This window comes from Cnephaeus nilssonii (assembly GCF_951640355.1).
Source record: "Cnephaeus nilssonii genome assembly, chromosome: 1".
Taxonomy (NCBI): domain Eukaryota; kingdom Metazoa; phylum Chordata; class Mammalia; order Chiroptera; family Vespertilionidae; genus Cnephaeus; species Cnephaeus nilssonii.
Window position 1 is genome coordinate 102,695,735 of NC_137072.1, and position 20,879 is coordinate 102,716,613.

General features: G+C 36.9%; 1 protein-coding gene across 3 annotated transcripts in view; it reads right to left on the minus strand.

The window, feature by feature from the left end:
* TBC1D19 (TBC1 domain family member 19) overlaps positions 1–20,879 on the minus strand; it is a 102,974-nt gene that overhangs the window by 65,246 nt on the left and 16,849 nt on the right. Inside the window, exons 2-7 of one of the 3 annotated variants that reach the window (XM_079767406.1) lie at positions 12,282–12,354; positions 10,948–10,993; positions 8,159–8,234; positions 2,479–2,553; positions 1,257–1,320; positions 224–270 (exon numbers count right to left, since the gene is read on the minus strand). In XM_079767406.1, the coding sequence (XP_079623532.1) occupies positions 224–270; positions 1,257–1,320; positions 2,479–2,553; positions 8,159–8,234; positions 10,948–10,993; positions 12,282–12,354 (381 nt within the window). Of the gene's footprint in view, positions 1–223; positions 271–1,256; positions 1,321–2,478; positions 2,554–8,158; positions 8,235–10,947; positions 10,994–12,277; positions 12,630–20,879 lie in introns of those variants that run through there. The other 2 variants (XM_079767408.1, XM_079767407.1) reach the window with 2 other exon arrangements.

Genomic DNA, 20,879 nt, shown 5'->3' on the forward strand with positions numbered 1-20,879 from the left:
TAAAAATCTTCCTAATTGATTTACTTGCCTCTAAACTCTCCACATTCTAATATATTTTCCAATAGCAATATCCAAACACAAATCTGATCATGTCATTCCACTGCTTCATTGACTTGGGGGCTATTTACATGGTGAATCCTCTGCCTAGAGATATTCTTGTATCATCATTTCTTTCACATTTTTTCCCTCATTATCATACACATATTTAACCAATAGAACTTACCTCAAGAAAATCCTTGGGTGCATAAACAGGTCTGAAAAGGCTTAAATCTAGAATTAAGAAGACAGATTATAAACAAAATTTCAGTTAACATAGTACATGTTTATTAGTAATAAATATTAATGATTCCTGCATTCATTACTGTGCAGCTAGATTAAGTCAAGCATTTGTAGAGTGATGGTTATTTGTCATACATTGTGATAAGTACTGGTAACACAAAAATAAAGACAGTCCCTCCCCCTTGACAGCCTAGATGGCATATTCTGAAAGAAACTGAGTCTCCCTTTCATATATTTGTAATAGATTACTTATAACTGAACTGAATACACAATGTCAATATAATATAGAAGTTCTATATGAGAATTCTCAGTGTGTAGAATACAAACAATACATTCTCAGTGAATTCCTCTAGTTGTACTGCCTTTTGAACTCTTGTGACACACGGCTTCCTATGTTAGCACTTAGCACTTATATCTTGCCCAGTCCCCCACACTTATTTTTAAGGAGGATAGTGAGCAATTATGTAGGTGTGTACTTATACTTATGCCATTATATATACTTATCATAGTGAAGTATATATAGTTGTCATTAATTATATGTTTATAAAATTGATTGACTCAGTTTTAAACATTAAAATTATCCCACAATAAGTTTTTTAAAACATTTTAGAAGTCTTAGAATTTTTCACCATTTAACTTATCTTTAATATCTCAACAGAATTAAACCTTGAAAAATATTTACCTTAACTATGAGTCTAAGAAACCCAAGAATTATTTAATTTACTCTTTTATAAAAATGTTTTCAAATACTGCTTTAAAAAAGGATAATTGCCTTAAATGTTCTCAAAATAAGAGAGAACACTGACCAAAGTTAGGAATTTTCAAACTGCAAAGCCAACAAAACAGATGACAGTAAATTAGTGGGAAAGGAAAGTTGCTATCTGTCCAAAAGTACTGTTAATATTGTTACTTTGGGTCCACAATTAAGAAGGCAATTTCCCCCCACTACCACGTCTTGGAAAAAGCTCTTCTTATACCTGGTTCATCAGTTCCCATTTCATTCCATTTATTGAGAAGTTCTTTCTGTTCTCCAACTGGCCTCTAGAAAAGGCAATTTAAAAATTAGTTTCATTTTGTGAAGTTTAGCTGAAAAATAAGAATCAATAACTCATCTAAAAGTTTAAATAAGGTACTATAACATAAGGAAAAATAATTTCATTACACACAAACTTTTTTAGAATTACACTTAAATTATTGTTTAACTATTATGTCTAGTTTCAGTGGCTCAGTTAATGAGTCCAAGAAAAGAAGGTAAATAATCTGTACTGGCCAGTAAATTTCACACACAAAAACTGCTCCTTAGCCACATACTACACCACTTACCCCCTCCAGCAATCTCAGAAATGCATTGCAAAGGGGACTGGCCAAAAGAGTGTGACTGAGTCAGTAGCATCATCTTCCTATACAAAAGATAGTATATTATACAATACTACCTATTTAGACAGTTTTAATATAAATTTATCTTTTTAGCACCATCCTCTGGTGTCTTCAGTGACTTGTCCTTGGATATTATCCGAAGTACATCCACTATATTCTGTTCAACAGCAGGGAACAAATAGCAGGTAGCAAGAACGAAGTGAAGAGAAACTTGTTCTCATCTAATTGGGAGCAGCTAGAAAGAATCCAGAACATTCCTCAAGTGGCTTTTCTCTCCTTTTTCATCTCTCCCCACTCAAAGTCCCGACTGACAGATAAATGTTGAGTACTAGATCTAAGTAAAGCTAATACTATTCCATCTAAATAGTTCTTTAGAGAGATAACAAATCATTCTTTTCATTGCCTATGTTAACACTGAAAGATGGCATCATATTGGCTATTACAAGATGACAGTATGCCTGAACTCCATGTCTAATTCAAAAATATGGCAATTTTGCTAATTAGCCAGAAAATAGGAGTCAACAGGTAACTGAAATCTTTAACGTGCACCTATAACCTTTACAGCCAAGTCTCTAAATAATCTATAGTGTAGATTCTATACTTTATTTCTACTTATTCTCAAGTTATAGGTTTATTATAAAAAGCATTACAGCATACATAACAGAAATCCATATAGAATACACGCACATGATTAATATTTTATATATTTTTGTTTTAAAACAAACTGATATACTAGTAAAAAAGATAAATCTGCCTAAGTTATAACTTCATGATACTTTCTAGTGCTTGATTTATAATAAAATACTTAAATATTAAAAGTACCTTTCGTGCCAATGGGATACTCAGTTCAGTGCACATACTATTTAAACTCTTCAAAATTCTTTTTTCCCAACTTCCCTGAAACATAAAGAACAATCTATTATTGTTTCTGGTTAACAATACTGAAACTGATTTTTAAAATAAAAAAATTAAAGATATTATGAGTTATATAGAAATGGTGAGGTTGGTTGAGATTGGTTATCTTCATACCTTAGTTCAGTCAACAAATATTGATTACAGCCTATGTGCCAGCTTTTCCACTTGCAAGAACTTCAGCCAGATGGTTAAAGAAGTCATTTCCATAGACATCAAAAACAGAAATAGAATTTCCTGACAATGAAGGGAAATCCAAGAAGAAAGTGGCTGCTTTCAAGCTGGGGCGACTTTTAGGCTCCCTCAAGAACTCTAATCTCAATTAAGTGGTATTTATTCATTCCTTTGTTTACTCGCTGGCTCACTGACTAACATATATTGAATGCTTTCTATATGCTACGCACAAAACTAGGACCGTGTGTAAATGTAATAAGGAGCCTTTGACTGGTTATTATAAGAAAGAAACTCCCCAACAAGTGGAATGACTTAACCAAATGGCTTAAATCAATGACACTGAGTTCTGTTTCCAGAAGTACTTAAGATAAAGGCAATAAACTCCAGAGGTTGTGTTGGGTAAACCGGAAGGTCCACTTCAGTTCCAGTTTTATAGATAGTTAATTTTTCTCAGGTTGTATTTGTAGAAGTGATTAAAACCTAACTCTCAAAAATAAATGCTCAAAAAATCATAGTTATTTGTGAGCTATTAAATTAAAATTTTAATATACTCTTAGCATTCCCCAAAAAGAGTGGAATTAGCAAATAAGTTCTTGAAAAATGACAGTTCATTAATACAAAATAAAAAAGTAATGTTTTCTACCCAAAAGACTTATAAATAACGCTTTAAAATGTTATTTAGAAGGAAAATAAATGGCCTTTTACATTTAAAATGTTTAAATAGGAAAATATTACCTTTTACCCAAACTCATATCCTCGCCAAATGAAATTATTGTTGGCTTCAAATCAGTTTCCCTAATAATTGGAATGTATGATATTAATTCAAAGGATTTCAAGAATTTTATAAATAAGGTAATTTCTAAGCCATGAGAGGCAAAGGATTAATAAAAGAATCATAACTGTATAAAAATCTTTAAATGGGTATTAGCTATCACCTTGCTATATTTTTATAACAATGGAAGTAAATAAAAAGTATTTTAAAATTGTATAATATTTTGTTTTTATTTTTAAAGATTTTAATGTTGACATTATTACAGGAGTTCCCACTCCCCCCACTGTATAATAAATATGCAGCATGTAAAAAAAACCATTTTGAAACTATGAAATTAAAAAATTATTTTTTTACTCTGACAAAAAATAAAGTAAAACAAAATAATAGCTCAGATACTTAATGGAAAAATATTTTAGTAATTCTTCTTTGATTACAAATATAACACATTTAAGATAATTTGGAAAACAGAATATGTAAAGAATAAAATAATAAATACATATCCACAAATTTCCATCATGCAAAAATAACCATTGTTAACATTTTATTCCCTTCTGTTATTTTTTCTACATCTGTATAGATAACTGAGATATATATGTGAGTATACATATATACACTCATGAACATTCTTAAAGTGGAATTATATTGTCATATATTTTGATTTTCCCATTTAAGATTACATTCTATGCACTTTCCTATTTCGTAATATTTCCTCAAAAATGATATTTTTGATGCCTGTATAACATTATCTTTTGGAAATGCCATGTTACATTTCAGCAAGCCCGATTGCTATTCATTTAGATTTTTTTAAAGTTTTTACTCTTATCATGAACATAAATTTCTGTGTTTCTCTGATTCTTCCCTTTAGATAAGATTCTAGATGTGGAATTTACTAGGAAAAGGGGTATAAATATTTTTTAGGAGGAAACTTTTTCTATTTTTTGTTTATTCAATTCATTCAACATTTTAAGTAATATATATTGAGCATCTACCATGGGACAGACACTGTGCCAGATGTTGGAGATACAGCTGGGAAAGAGAGACACTGATGCTGTTTCACAAGGACTTCAGAATCTAGTAATAATACAAATGAGCCAAGTATTGTGGTAGGAAGTACAGAGTGCTTCCCATGTGGAGGACTAGAGACAGGAAGAGTTAACTGAGCATCTGTTATCTGGGGGTCAGAGAGCCTTTCAAAAGAAACTACCATCTAACCTGATCCCTGAAGAATATGCATAAGTTGGCTAGAAATATATGGGGAGTTTCAGGTAGAAGTAGCAGCATAAGCAATGGTCCTCCTGTTGGAACAACTGGGAGAGGTCAAATATGATTAGACAGAGAGAGTATACATGTGTGTGGAAGTGGGGAGGGGAGTGGGAACATGGGGAGGGACAGTGTGAGAAGCAAGAGATGAGACTTGAATCATAAAAAGGGGCAAGACCAGTTACAGCCTCGTAAGCAAAAGTAAAGGGTTGGAATTGTATCCTAAAAGTCTTAGAAGTTTTAAGAGGTGGAGTGACAATACAGAAGACAGAAAGACCAATTAGAAAGGAAATGAGAATTGAAATAATATAAAACTAACCAATTTCCCATTTTTGCTTAGGTTACCGGACTGATAGAAAACAGTAAATTCAGCCACATAGCATACCTTAAGTTTGCCTGAAGATTTCTGAACTGTTCAGAGAAATAGGCTGAATACCATCTGGAACCAGACTTCCAGGTTCAAATCCCAACTCTTTCACCTACTAGCTTTGTGAAGTTGAATGAAAGATCATAAGAATAACTCACCTCACAAGCTTGCCATGATTATTAAGTGAGTGAATACTTGCAAAGCACTAGAATGGCACCTGGCACACGATTAGAGCTCCATGTGCTTACTAGTATTATTTCACAAGAAAACACATGAACTTGTATTTATCATGATGTATATCCTTTTCTTCAAATAGTGCTTTCTCTGAAGGGTGTAGCAAAGTAGTTCCTAAGATATTTTACATGGAAATGGGGTTCCATGGTCATGTAAGTTTGAACAACACTAAATCAAAGTGAACAGTTTCTTTATTGAATAACTTTTTTGAGCCTTTAACATTCAGAATAGATTGTAAGCAACAAAATTAAGAAGTTTTCGATTAAAACCCAAAGTATAAAGTAAATATCCATGAGTTTATACTGATATAAATAAGTGATTAAATAAATAAATAGAAAGGAGAGGAGAGGAGAGGAGAGGAGAGGAGAAGAGAGGAGAGGAGAGGAGAGGAGAGGAGAGGAGAGGAGAGGAGAGGAGAGAGAGAGAGAGAGAGAGAGAGAGAGAGAGAGAGAGAGAGAGAGAGAGAGAGAAACTCTTCCATAAGGCAAAAATCCAAATAATTTGTTGATACTCCCTCCTCAAGGAAGCAGAGCATAACTACCCCTCCTTAAGTGTGGACTACACAGTAACTTCCTTCCAAAGAGTACAGTGTACAGAGGAGGGAGGGAGTGACTTGACAGTGAAGAAACCTCACAAATACTACCTCTGCCAGATGATCAAGGTCAACATTAACAAAACTTCCTAGCCACCTCCCCTAGAGCACACAGCACTTTCTACCTTACATTACAACTACCTATGTCCAAATCTTCTTAAACCATGAAGTTATGTAAAGGCAGAATCTAAGTTATTTCTGAATCTCCATAGCACACAGCAGAGTGTCTTCTCCTATTAGGTATTTAGTAAATATGTTTTAAATGAATATTGTAATCCTTGGTAGAAGAGATTGCAAATGCCTTTACTATTCATTCAACATAAACTTACTAAGCTCCTGCTATATAAAGGTTAGCATACTAGATATAATGGGCATACAAAACTGTTTTTAAATCATTACTGCTTTCAAAAGACATAAATTTCAGAATGATATGTACAGAAATTACTATAATGGAATGCAATTGGTGATAAGGGCCATGAAATGATTGTGTGCTACAAGAGTGCAAAGAGGGAGAGATACTTTTCAACAGTGGTAGTAACAACATCAGAGATGTCATCTGAGTTGATCCTCACCAAATAAATAGGGTTTTCATAATGCAAATCAGGCAGAAAAGGCTTTCCATGATGATAAAAAAATAAGAAAGGTATTAAAGATGCAAGAGGGAAAGACAAAATAATTCACTTGGATGGGCACATATGACAGTTATAAGACAGCAAAGACTGATAAAGTGAAAGGGGGAGCTGGAGACAAATAATAAAAATTCTTAAATGTTGGGCTTTGGAGTAGGAAATTAATTTGTTAGGCAATTGGGAGTCATTAAAAGTTTGTTAGAAGGCAGTGAGATACATTATAAGGGTTCAATCTGCTTGTAGTTAAAGTTAATTGTGTTGAGATTACATAAGGTGATAGAGAGACTCATTGAAAGTTAAGAGGTGTAAGAATAAGGCAAGGATGTTAATTAATGTCTGAAGCCAAGTAAGCACTCAATAAGAGATAGTCATCATGATCATCATCATGATCATTGTGATCACTATGGTAATAATGATGAAAAAGAATAGAAGGCTCTAAGACTATGGAAAGAAATCATTTATAGAACTTAGTGACTATCTGGATTTGGAAAACTGGGGTCAAAGATATTTCATGTCTCCATTAGTATAATAATGATGGAAACCAATCATCAGAACTAGGAAGTCAGAAGATATACTCATTTTAGAAATAACATCAGAAACTTGGTTTTAGACATGCTGAGTTTGATCTAACAGAAGAAATGCACAGTAGACAGTTGATCATAGAGGAATGGATCCAAAAAAGGTGTAACAGCAAAGCAGGAAGCTAAGCAAGCTTGAATGAGATGACCTAAATATTCTTAATAAAATAATTGGCAAATGTTCAAAATGAGTGAGATAGAGGTAGAATTTCAGGCTACACAAGCAACTTTGGAAAAACCTAACCAGAAACCAGGTAATACTAGTAAATAATGAATTATAAAAGGATTGACAGGCAGCAAAATGAATCTACTGGAAGATGAATAAATGGATTTAGTCAAAATTAATGGTCAACCTAAACCATATATGATTTTCCTCCTAGGTGTTCAACAGTTGGGAGAAGAGAACAAGTAGATGGTAGAGGTAGCCTATGCTGAGGGACATGTTTCAGGAGTTTTCTTTTTTAATTGCTTTTTGCAGTTTTTCTGTTTAAATTATTTTATTCTTTTAAAGTGATTTTTAGTTGTTTTCAGCCCATTTATAGTGTATGTTCGTTTGAGTTCTGCAACAGAATGCAATGAGTACATAACAGCCTGCTGTGAGAACAAATATATTTCACATATGCCATCAGCAATACTGGCTTCAAAAGTCAAAATTTTAAGGGGACAGTGCATCAGTTCATCCCAATTTCATTCCTTTAATATCACAGAGCTGGGGAACTTCTATCATACCAGTATTTTAAATTTCAGACCAGTATGGTACATAATATTTTTTTTCTACTCAACGTTTTCAGGATTACTTTAAGTGCGTGTGATCCTTGGTTACTGAAAGTAAAAAGAAGAGTATACAAATACTATTCACATCACTTTATTGGTTCTTACCCAGTTTTTCATACAGTGAATAACATATACTCCTGACACCAATAAGGATCTTTCATTCTGCATTATATAACCTGACATGGAAAATAAAAGTAAACAATAGCCAACCTGTGCTTTCCTCATGTACAGCAAAGGCTCTTTAAGATGTTCAGGAGGTACTGCAGGATGACTAGGTAGAGGAAACCTAGGAACAAGAAGAGGCAGCTTAACATTGTACATTACTATTGAAAATTAACTAATTCTCTTGGTTAGAAATTACTTACCTCTGTAGCCCATGTTATGAATGAAATAGAATATTTATTAGCAGTATATGTGTTGACACAAGGTGCAACAGCCTGACAAACTTCAACTCTTACCCTACCAGTACTGTAGTTTTCGATTAGCAATTTGATTACTTGTTAAATTGCATAATTATCTGGATTCATAAATTGAAGTAATTTAAAATATTATTTGGCTCTGTAAATGCTCATGGTAATTGTCATAACTATTCATTTTAACAGAAATATAAACATTCAGAGGAATTTTTAAGGTTAAAAAAATCCATTGACATACTAACATATCAACTCTTTTCCTTTTCCACATGATTATATATTTTATAAAGTTGAAATAATAATAGAAATATCTATTTGAATAGCCATGTTTTATTATATAATACATTCATTTACAAATTTAATAAAATTTAAAATTTTAATGTTTTATGAATTATTTGTTTTCTAAGTCACTTTACATTTTATATTCAAAATGTATTGTTTTTTATTAAGAAAACATTTATTTAGTCAACAGATTTTTGAGTCATTCTAGGTACTAAATATATGATAGTGATTAAGACAATATCCCCTGTTCTCATATATCTGACATTCTAGTAAAGAAAGACAGTGAATAATTATAAAAACAAATAAATACATAGAATAACACCAGATAGTATTAAGTGTCATGAGAAAATGAGAGCAGGTAATGGGATAAAGTGCTTTGGGAGGGTAAGAAAGGCATCTCGGGGAGCATCTAGGAAGAAGCAGCCCAGCATACAAAGATCTGGGGCAAAGGGAAAGCAAGCATAAGACCCTAAGGTGGAAACATTTGGGATATTTAAAAATCCTTTAAAAACCCCACACAGAATGGTTGGGATAAAGGCACAGAGTGATGTGAAATCACATAGAAGGCAATGGGAAAACATGATACTAAAATCATTTACTCCAATCTCTTTCACACAAAAAAAGTATAACTCCTATTGAAGTTAGTTATAGGGCCTTTAACTGCAGCTAGGCAACTATGTTCCATAATCAAGAACCATACATCGAATTCTCAAGAAATTCCTCATCCAAAGTGGGACATCAGCATGTGAAGGGTTAATGACATACTAAGCTACCTGTACCTATCCCAGAACCTAAATGCAAGAGGCTCAAATGTCCATAACAAATGTTTCTAGAATAGAAAAAAGTAACCTATCCTACCTCATTTAAAGACAGCTTCACTTACTGATTATTTCTAGCTAATTGTTTTTCCCCCTAAAATCTGCATTCCATATACCTGAATAAATCACCTTTCACAAAGGAAAACATGATAACCTCTAGATACCTCAGTATTTCTTATATGCAAGATCATTTTAAAAACCATTATTTCATGGTGCTCATTATGTCATTTGTAAAGGGACATGTGGTTTAGAATTAAGTATCACTCCAAAATCCTTCTATTTTAATAACAATTACAGTACTTCTAAATGCAATAAATTTAGAAATGTAGGATTGAAATTGGGTGCACTTACTGAAGAGAGAGGGTTGTGAGATAGAAACCTGTGCATCATTCTTCACTCCTTCCTCTTCTGATCCCCTAAACTCCCCAAAATAGTTCTCAGCTTTTTCCTCCCCACTGACACTGTTTCAGGGAACCAGCATCTCTGGTCTGCATTCACCCATCAGACTGTCCCTGCTTCCATGCTATTTTCAACCTATTTGTCAATTTGCCTGGCTGCTAGCCAGGAGCAATGTCTTCCATATTCACCGGTGCTTGCAATCCCACTGTCTAGCATAATGCCTGGCGCACACTAGATAACCAGTACGTTGTTGAATGAATAAAATGCAAATATGATCATGTCACTACTCTGTTTAAAATTTTAAATTGACACCCCAATGCTATTAGGATCCAGTCTACAAAGCCTTGAGTATGAAGCACATTCCTGCCTACGTGGCTAATATCATCCTTTACCATGGCCTGTCCCCTATGCCACCCAGCCATTCAACTTCTGTTCCTTCACTGAGCCACAGGTCCCCCTCCAAGTCTCTGAGCCCACTGTTCCCTTCTGCCTACAGCACGTTTCTTCGCATGCTACATTGTATTCCCAGTGCCTAGAGCAGTGCTGGCACATGGGAGGCACTCAATAAATAACTGAGGGATGATGAAATATTAAATAAACTACAAAAGCTAACATTCTAGATCTACATTTTTTGTAATGACAAACAGTTCTATATACCTCAATGGATGCTGAGGGCAAGTCCACATACACAAAGAAGTTAATTTTTTGTATGATGTTCTTAATAATATTATAATTATGTTCAAAAGGGTCATTTATAAAGAGAAAAAGGGTAATATCCCAAATGGTAGCAATAAAAAGAATCAACAAGCTTCAGTTTTCTGAAATATTAACTTACAAGAAGCATCTTATTCCCTAATTACACTGATAAATAAATTTGTAATATAATATAAATTTTGGTGACATAAAAACTCTATATAGTTATTATTCTCAGGCAAAACTGTAATTTTTAAAGTATTAACTAATTTTAAATGCTATAAAAATACTAATAAGAAATAATACAATGAGTATATATAACAATATTGTATTCAGCACTTACAAAGTAAACAGAGCTAAACATAGTATCTCAACATAGGTAGGAAAAACTCACACACTCAGTTCACTATAAACAGCATTCTGAAGTTTCTTCTCCCAACCTGTTTTTAAAAAAATAAAATATATAAACATATTAGTTTCAAAGATAGATATACATTATAATTAAATGTATCTCACTAAAACTGTAACATTATACTCATTTGTGAAAAAACTTTATCAGCTGCCAATTGCTGTGTAGTGTTATTAAGGATTTAGTTCATTATATCCCTTGGCAAACACTGAGTAGCCAAGTTGTCAACATTACAGTATATTATTGTTTAAGTAAAACTATTGCACCATTTCTCAAGATAGGAGAAAAAGTTCCTTTTTCATAAGTTGCTCAACAAATGCTGAAATCCCTAGCCATTGCACTACTAGTACTATGAGGACTGTGCCTAGAGGAAGGCAAGGAAGAGCCAGGCAGCCCGGCTGGTGTGGCTCAATGGTTGAGCATTGACCTATGAACCAGGAGGTCATGGTTTGATTTCTGGTCAGGGTACATGCCTGGGTTGCAGGCTTGATCCCCGGTGTGTGGCGTGCAGGAGGCAGCCAATCAATTATTCTCTCTCATTATTGATGTTTCTACATCTCTCTTCTTCTCCCTTCCTCTCTGAAATCAATAAAAATGCAGGGAGGAGGAGGGTGGGGGAAAGGGGAGAGGGAGAGGGAGAGGGAGGGGGAGGGGAAAGGAGAAGGGGAGGGGGAGGGGGAGAGGAAGGGGAGAGAAGAAAGAAGCAGCAGCAGCCACCTCTGCCAGACACTTGAAAAACACAGACCACAAGTAATCAGTTACAATGAACTAGTCAGTAAACGCCTAACAGCAGAAGTGGATTAATATAAGGCACCTACCACGAGTCAGACCAGTTATGTTGCCTGCTAACTACTTGAACTTTTCTGGATAAGTAAATCTCAGTTTCCATGTACAAAGGTTAGAACAGGGAACCTCTCTTCTTGCTCTAAAAGGAGGGGGATTTTTGTTGTTGTTGCTCATTGAAAGGGTAGAAAAGAGGAGGGAAAATAATTGTAGAAGGAAAAAACACCACCAAAAAAAGGAAAAGACAAGTTGCTGAATGAGGAAGATTTTTCATATATTCAGGATGTATTTTGATCAGGAAGGTAAACAGTATTTAAAACTAACTGATATAAAGCAGTCATTTCCCCAGTGACCCTAAATTTTTACAGCATTTATTGAAATGTCTGAAAATTCTAATTCTTCCCAAACAGAAATATATTCAGCCACTGTTTCACAAGTTTGAATAAGTAACTAGATGGGGATGAAATATTTCCTTCAAATACAGTATTTCCTTATTTTGCCTTAAAGAATTAGAAAGAAAAAAGCAACTTACAAACCTGATGTTTTAAAGAATCTCTTAATATCTTCTTTTAGAGATTCAAGTTTAATATCAGTTCTCTGAAGACTGGCCTAATTTTAGAAAGAAGAAAAAGAGGTCAAGATAAGTCATTGGGTTGATATTTAATGTTAATGAAAATTTTTAAAAAGCGTGTCCAAATGTACAGACTATTTAAAAACCTCGCTCTGAGGTCAGAGCACCTGGGAATTAACTAGATGAGCTCAAAAGACAGAACTCTTTTTCAATTACTCTGAAATAGAGGATCTGTGGTAGTAAACATTTCTACTCAAAATATAAAAACTTGTAGCTCATAACTATCTAACAACATCTAGTGTTTTTATCTTTATGAATACTTAACATTATTTTTCCAATAGAAAAAATAGATTTCATAAGTTCATTCTCCTAATATTATACCCAACATATACAGCATCTACACCTAATGACCAAAAATCCAGTTGCATCGTTAAAATGGATTTTTGAATAGTATTTTCCTCTTTGAATTGCTTCTCAATGTGAACCTGCATTTGTTGTGCATATTTATGGGAAATATATAAAACTACTATTTCACAAATGCTTATTAGTGTCTCTTTCATCTTCACCCATAAGCTTTTCCTTCTACTGATATTTCATACTGTAATTTTTACCAAAAATAGTCATTTCTCGAACCTATAATGGCTTCATGACTTTCAATGTGTTGATCTTTCATCACTTAGCTCTCTCTATCAGAAGAAGCCTACTTCTTAAGAAGTTATTTCTATTAGAGTATCTCATAAGCATTTCAAACCTATGAAATAAAAATATTAATCTTCCATTTACTACCTTTCTCCTTGTCTTCTATTTTTTAATCCTCATCCATGCAATTACTATCCACCAGATCTTCCAAGTCAGAAACATCTGTTATTCTCAATTCCATTCTAACTCTTCTAGGATTTAACCCATTTCTGGAAAGATGGCATTGATGACAATGAATTGTTTTTGCTTTTTTTAATCTCCCTGATTTCCACATAAAAACAGACCAAGCAACTCGATACCAAAAGCAAAATCCCATGAAAAACATGTGCAACAAAACTTGATAAGATATCCCCTAGAAGCCTAACATACAGGCAATTGGGGACACACCAAGGACACAAGATCTATAATGTATGGTAGTAGCATCTGTGGAGGGGAAACAGAGGGAAGCAGTAGGGTATCTGATATAGGTAAAAACAGAGAACTTCAAAATAGCCAACAAGTTCATTGGAACATATGATAAGCCAATTTTAAACCAGGAGCTGAAACTGAGAGGGGTTTGGCCTCATCCAGTAGAGCGGATTAGGTCTGAAGAGACTGGAGCAGCTTAGCGCCTGTGAATTCTTGAAACTGACCAACCAATGCACCCTTTTCTTGAGGAGAAAATATTGATAGAGCAATAAGAATTGAGGATGACAGGGAACCAACTTGTTACCTTGAAAACTGGTAAATAAAGTAAAAGTCATTTATCTTGCTTTTCCTATGGTAACTGTACCACTGGGCAACCAAATCTATACTAATCTATACTAATAAAAGGGTAATATGCTAATTAGACTGGACATCCTTCCGGTCAAAGCCATGGTGGTGGGGGCCAAGGCACAGGCGGTTAGGAGCAATCAGGCCAACAGGGGAGGGCAGTTAGGGGGCGATCAGGCCGGCAGGGGAAAAGTTAGGGGGTGATCAGGCTAGCAGGGGAGAAGTTAGGGGCATCAGGCCAGTAGGCAGAGGCGATTAGAGGTGATCAGGCAGGTAGGCAGGTGAGCGGTTAGGAGCCAGTAGTCCCAGATTGCGAGAGGGATATCCGGATTGGAGAGGGTGCAGGTCAGGCTGAGGGACTCCTCCCTCCGCCCCCATGCACAATTTCCGTGCACCAGGCCTCTAGTCTATAATAATAAAAGGGTAATATGCTAATTAGACTGGACGTCTTCTGGACGTCCTTCCTGACTAAGCCGGGGCCAGAGGGAAGCCAGCCGGGTCCCAGGTGTCTGCAGGTGGCCCAGGGGAAGCCATCCTGGGTCCCGGGTGCCAGAGGGAAGCCAGTGCCAGCAACCGGAGGAAGGAAGGCCTACTCTTGCACGAATTTTTGTGCATCAGGCCTCTAGTAGTGGATAAGAGGAAATGTCTCTTTATAAAGGAATTCCAGCTAATAACTAAAACAGATATGATATTATTCGAATATCACCATTTTGCAACCCCTAATAAATTACTAATTCTAGGCATTGAGCAGTAACAGCTAATAACATTGCAAAAGACAGACACTATGTGCTTCTCGGTGAAAGAACACTTGCTGCCAACATCAGCGGCCACCTGCGTCTGCTCAAGCCACTGGGTCTAGCTGTCAATTTACAAGTCACACAAAGGACAGAGGAACATGTTATGCTTCACCATGGGTGTGCAATCAGAAAAACCCAGTATGTGAGAAATTACAAAGGTCAAAAGGGCCAGTTCTTCAGTATAAATTGTAAAGAAAAAGAAGGGAAGAGGAGGAAACCTGTAGATTTTTAAAGACTTTAAAAGGCACATCAAAAATATTTTTTTAATTGGCAAGACCAAGTTAGTGTCTATGGATATACATTTGGTTAATAAAACTATCAAGAAATGCAGGAAAGTGATTACCAAATCAGGTGGTGGGGGAGGGAGGGGTTCGTGACAGGGATGGGGCAAATGAAGGGGTGTCTGGTGTGGCTGGCAAAGTTTCCCCCTTTTTGTTTTCTTTTTCAGTTTTTTTTTTTTTCAAGAAAAACGATTTTAAATATAATAGTGTTACATGCAATAATCCTTAATATTTCAAGAAAATGATCTTAAATATAATGTTACATACAATAAACATTAATATCTCTAGAAAAACAAATTTAAATATGATGTTACATGCAATAAACACCAATTATTCATGAAAAATTATCTTACATATAATAATACTACAAGCAATAAACATTAATATTTCAAGAATAAAAGGATTTTAAGTATAATAATATTACCAAAACTGTACCAACATATTATGATATCACAAAAGTTGTAGGAAATATCAAAAATCTGCAAATAACAGGATTACTTCAATTATATTCTAGAATATTTTTCCCCCTCTGGCTCTATTTTTGTTCATCAGTTTATGTTGTTCATTATATTCCACAAATGAGTTCAGTCATATGATATTTATCTTTCTCTGACTGGCTTATTTCACTTAGTGTGATGCTTTTAAAGTCTATTTTGTTGGATATGAGTATTGCTACTCCAGCTTTTTTTTTTTCTTTTCCATTTGCATGGAAAATTTTTTTCCATCCCTTCATTTTCATCCTGTGTGTATCTTTTGTTTTGAGGTGGGTCTCTTGTAGATAGCATGTAGTTTGGTCATGTATCCATTCAACTTAATTTAATTAGAGCATTTAATCCATTTACATTTAGGGTTATTATTGAGAGGTACTTATTTACAGCTATTTTAATTCTGTATTGCTAGGTTTCTCTCTCTGTTTCTTCTTCTCAGCAATCCCTTATAGAAATCCCTTTAGCATTTCTTGTAATGCTGACTTGGTGGTGTTGAACTCCTTTAGCCATTTTTTTTTTTTGTCTGGAAAGCTCTTTATTTGACCGTCTATTTTGAATGATAGCCTTGCTGGATATAGTAATCTTGGTCTCAGATCCTTGCTTTCCATTACCTTGAGTACTTCATTCCATTCCCTTCTGGCCTCTAGAGTTTCTGATGAGAAATCAGGTGTCAGCCTATGGAAATTCCTTTGTAGGTAACTTTTTTTTTTCTTGCTGCCTTTAAGATTCTCTCTTTGTCTTTAATTTTTGGCATTTTAATTATGGTGTGTCTGGGTGTGGGTCTGTTTGGGTTCTTCTTGTTTTGGGTTCTCTGTGCCTCCTGAACTTTTGTGACTTTTTCCTTTACCAGGTTAGGGAAGTTTTCTACCATTATTTCTTCAAACACCTTCTCTATTCCTTTCTCCCTTTCTGCTTCTTCGGGGACACCTACTATTCAATATTGTTACGTTTCACATTGTACCACAACTCCCTTAAGCTGTCCTCCTGTTTTATAATTGTTTTTTTCTTTTTGGTTCTCTAATTGAGTGATATTTTCAACTCTATCTTCTAATTCACTGATTCAATCATCTGCTTCCCCTAATCTTCTGTGTATTTCCTCCCAATGTGCTCTTTATTTGTGTTATGTCATTCTTTATCTCAGACTGTTCTTTTTTCATAGTTACTATATCTTTTTTCATACTGTTGAACATTTTTACCATCATTACTCTGAACTGTTTCAGATACATTTCTTATCTCTGCTTCATTTATCTCTTCTTCTGGAGAATTCGCTAGTTCTTTCATTCAGGGGTTGTTTCTTTGTTTCCTCATTTTGTTTGTCTGTTTGGGTTTGTGACTATGTTTTAGGTAGATCCTCTATACCTGTCAATCTCTAATGCAGGACAGTGTTAAAGGCTGTTTCTGACTAATTGGATCAGACACAGACTCAAAGCCTCCAGAGACTGCCTTTGTCTACAGACTTAATAAGATTCTAACTTGAATTGCTCCCAGGCAATTGTCCTCAGATATGGCGAGAGTTTTTTCAACAGGGTGGGACAATTGCTTCTGCCTGGAAGCTAATTGTTACTTTTAATATCTTAAGTGGCCTCAGGGCAAGGTGTTTTCTAATAGGGTGTGTCAACTGTCTTCCCCCCAGGCAAGGCACTGGAAACTTGGGGTGTCTGCCCTGGAAACTTGGGGTGTCTGCCTTCTGAGCTCTATCCCCTGAGTCCCCAGTCCTGGGTTCTGCTCTCACAGCTCCAGTCTATTTCACCCTCCCTCCACCAGAGCACAAGGTGGGTGGCTCCACAGGGAATTTTTGTGCATTGGCCCTTAAGGAGGGTACCCGAACGTTCAGCTGCCACTCCCTGGCAGACAGCACCCCACTGCTCTTCACAGCTAGATGTTATGTGGGTACCCTCCTCAGTTTGGTGCTTTCTGCTGGGGAGCCCTGCTTCAGGATTAGATCCCACAGTTCTCAGTGGCTTCCCCCACAGCTGAAATATCTCTCCAGGACTTCAGCTGCCATCTGAGGGTGCCCAGCCAGCCCTTTTGCACCTCCATCCCTCCTACCAGTCTCTATATGGTCTCCATCTTTGGTCCTTGGGTATTAGGGTTCTCTCCTGTGAGTTTTCTATTGATTATTCAGGAAGGCTTTCAAAGTTTCCCTTTTTTACCAGAGTAGATTTGACAAGGTAGTTCATCTTATAATAATTCATTATATTATAGATTTGTATAGTTTTCATTTGTGTTTTATTTTATGAATAAAAAGGGGTCAAAAAAGATTTTAAAAGGGTCAAAAAAGATTAAAAATATATATATCTCCCAACCTATTCCCTGTCTCCATTCTGAATTCCACACTTAAGTCCTCCTCCTTTCTCGTTTGGATTACTGCAACAGCTTCTGAACTGGACATCCTGACACCTTGTTTAAACTTCAACTACCAACCACCTCAGCCTCACACCCCCTTATTCTGCTTTTTCTTCTTTCTTAGTATTTATCACCTCCTAATATGCTGTGTGATTAATTTGTACTATGTTCATTGGTATAGTGTCTATCTCACTTCACTGGAAGTGGTGAGCCCCACTAGTAGATACCTTTGTTTTTGTTCACTGCTGTATCCTAAGTGCCTCGGAGAGTTCCTTTCATTAGTGGATGCTCAATAAAAGCTTATTAAATAAATGAACCAGTTTCTCCCCTTTTCAGTCCATCCTCTAGCATTTTCTTCCTAAAATATAAGTCTTTCCTGGCTATGGATCTCCACAGCACACACAAGAAGCCTAAACTTTTTAACAGGATGGGCACATGGCCCTTTGCTATGTACCACCTCTCTCTCCAAATTCAGCAGCTGCTCCTCCAATGAGCTGACAACATCCTCTCTTTTCTTACACCTCTTCCCTGAGCACATCCTGCTCTTTAGTCACAGTGAACTACATTCACTAATTCCCAACTGTCAAATATGTTAAGGATTACAGGCTTTTGTCCATGTTGTTTCCTCAGATGGAGGTGCTCCCTCACCACCTTAGCAAAGACCTACTAGTTCCCAAGACAGCCCTCAAATATTACCTGCTTTCCCCACTCCCCCATTCTCATCTGCAAATATATCCATTCTGTTCCTCTTTTAAAGCACTTATCAGATTATACTGTAATTTTCAGCTCACCCATCTATCTTTCCATTACATTCAAGGGCAAAGACCATGTCTTCTTCATTTCTGCATCCCAAGTATCAACTGGCCATTAATTGTTGCTTGACAAAATTATATTGACCAAACTATATTATATCCTTTTTAACAAATTTTTCCACAAATAAACAAGGAACTTTATAAAAATTATTTTTAACTGAAGAGACTAGTTTCCAGTCTGTTACTCCTAGGATTTTAAAAGCTGCACAACCCTGCTCATTATTCAAAAGTACCATGGCAAAAGGAAACAGGTTTTCTTGCACTAAGCCTGTATTTGAAATGACTCAGAGGTAGCACAATTTAAAGAACTTCAAGAGAGAAATTGGTTATTACTTCTAAACATTTCAATACTTCAAAGTTGCTACACCTCTTAGATATACTTTTTTCCCCTCACCTGAGAATATATTTTTTATTGATTTTTGAGAGAGAGAGAGAGAGAGAGAGAGAGAGAGAGAGAGAGAGAGAGAGACATCAATGCGAGAGAAACATCGATTGGTTGCCTCCGGTACTCGCCCCAACTAAGGATCCAACCTACAACCTAGTTATGTGCCCTGACTATGAGTCGAACCTATAACCTTTTGGTGTATGGGACGATGCTCCAACCAACTGAATAGCCCAGCCAGGGCAGATATACTATTTTTTTATATCAAAGGCAAACCACATTAATTAATAATCTCAGCTAATTATAAAAATCTTAAGAAATTTGAAAATCAAAAACAGGACAGTGACAGAAGGACGACATGGTGAGGCACAGCAATTCTCAAACATGTTTTAGTAGTATAACCCCTTTTCCAAATGAAGTCTGAGCCCCAGGAGGAACCCTACTATATAAAACACACTGAAAGTGGTATTTCTAGACAATGAAAACAACAGTCTTTTCTCATTGAGTGAGGTACGATTAACATTAAGAAGACACAGCTTTATTCTGATAAAGCCTCAATATACACTTTTTTTTGTACTTTGTTTTGGTTGCTCAACATAAAGAAAAATCCTGATTCACAGAGATATGTGTTTGCTTTTTTAATGTGCTTCCTGGCGATCTCAGCACACTCCCCAAATAAACTGCTGTAGAAAATCGTAAGAGAAGTGGTTGGAAATTTTTATTTTGAAGGCAAATCACTAAAATGATTATCAAAAATAAAAATAAAAAAAAAGAGAGACAAAGAGCTTCTGATACTTGTAAGCGCTAAAGTAGGCATGCCAGGGTACCACCCCATCGGACGTGTTCCTGGCTCTCTTGCCCGCATCTCAGCAGCACACATTATGGGAGTTCCTACTGAGCGGATGCACCTGCGCGCTGTTTGGCCAGTGGCAACTGCATACCCCTGCAGTAGGATCCTCACTGGCACAATGTACCATGAGGGGACATGCACAAGCCCAAATACATTGAAAGACCAGTGCACAATTACATCCTTCCTCATTGATGACACATTTCTAAGTGTGCCAAACATATAAAGAAATATGGAAGAAGCAGGGGTTCCCCCCCCCCCCACCTGGGATCTATCCAGAAACAAGTGAATTTGGAAGCTCTATAGTAGATTATGAAGTATCCTATATAATAAGAGGTAATATGCAAATTGACCACCACGCCCTCACAAGATGGTTGCCTATGACCAGGCCGGAAGGGGGATTAGTGAGGGATGATCAAACAACTGAACAAGCAGGCTGCGTGGGGCGACCAGGTCGGCAGGGGGGGTTAGTGAGGGATGACCAAACGACTGAACAAGCAGGATGCATGGGGCGACCAGGCCGGCAGGGGGGTTAGTGAGGGATGACCAAATGACTGAACAAGCAGGCTACGTGGGGCGACCAGGCTAGCGGGGTGTGAGGGGGTGTGAGAGGCGAGCAGGCCAGTAGGGGGGGGGCAGTTGGGGCAACCAGGCTGGCACAGGGGGCAGTTGGGGGCGATTAGGCTGGTGGGGGGGGCAGTGAGGGGCAACTAGGCCAGCGGGTGGCGGCAGTTGGGGGCAACCAGGCCAGCATGGGGGGGGCAGTTAGGGGTGACCAGGTTGGCAGTGGGGGAAGTAAGGGGCAACAAGGCCAGCAGAGGGGAGCAGTTTGGTGTGACAAGGCCGGCTGTGGGGGCAGTTAGGAGTGACCAGGCTAGAAGAGAGGGGGCAGTTGGGGGCGACCTGGCCAGCAGCAGCGGGGGGGGGGGGGGGCAGTTAGGGGCAACCAGGCTGGCAGCGGGGGCAGTTAGGGTTGACCAGGCAGGCAGGTAGGTGAGCAATTAGGAGCCAGTGGTCTAGGATTGTGAGAGGGATGTTCGACTGCTGGTTTAGGCCCAATCCCTGGGATCGGGCCTAAACCAGCAGTCGGACATCCCCCAAGGGGTCCCGGATTGGAGAGGGTGCAGGCTGGGCTGAGGGGACACACAACCCCGTGCA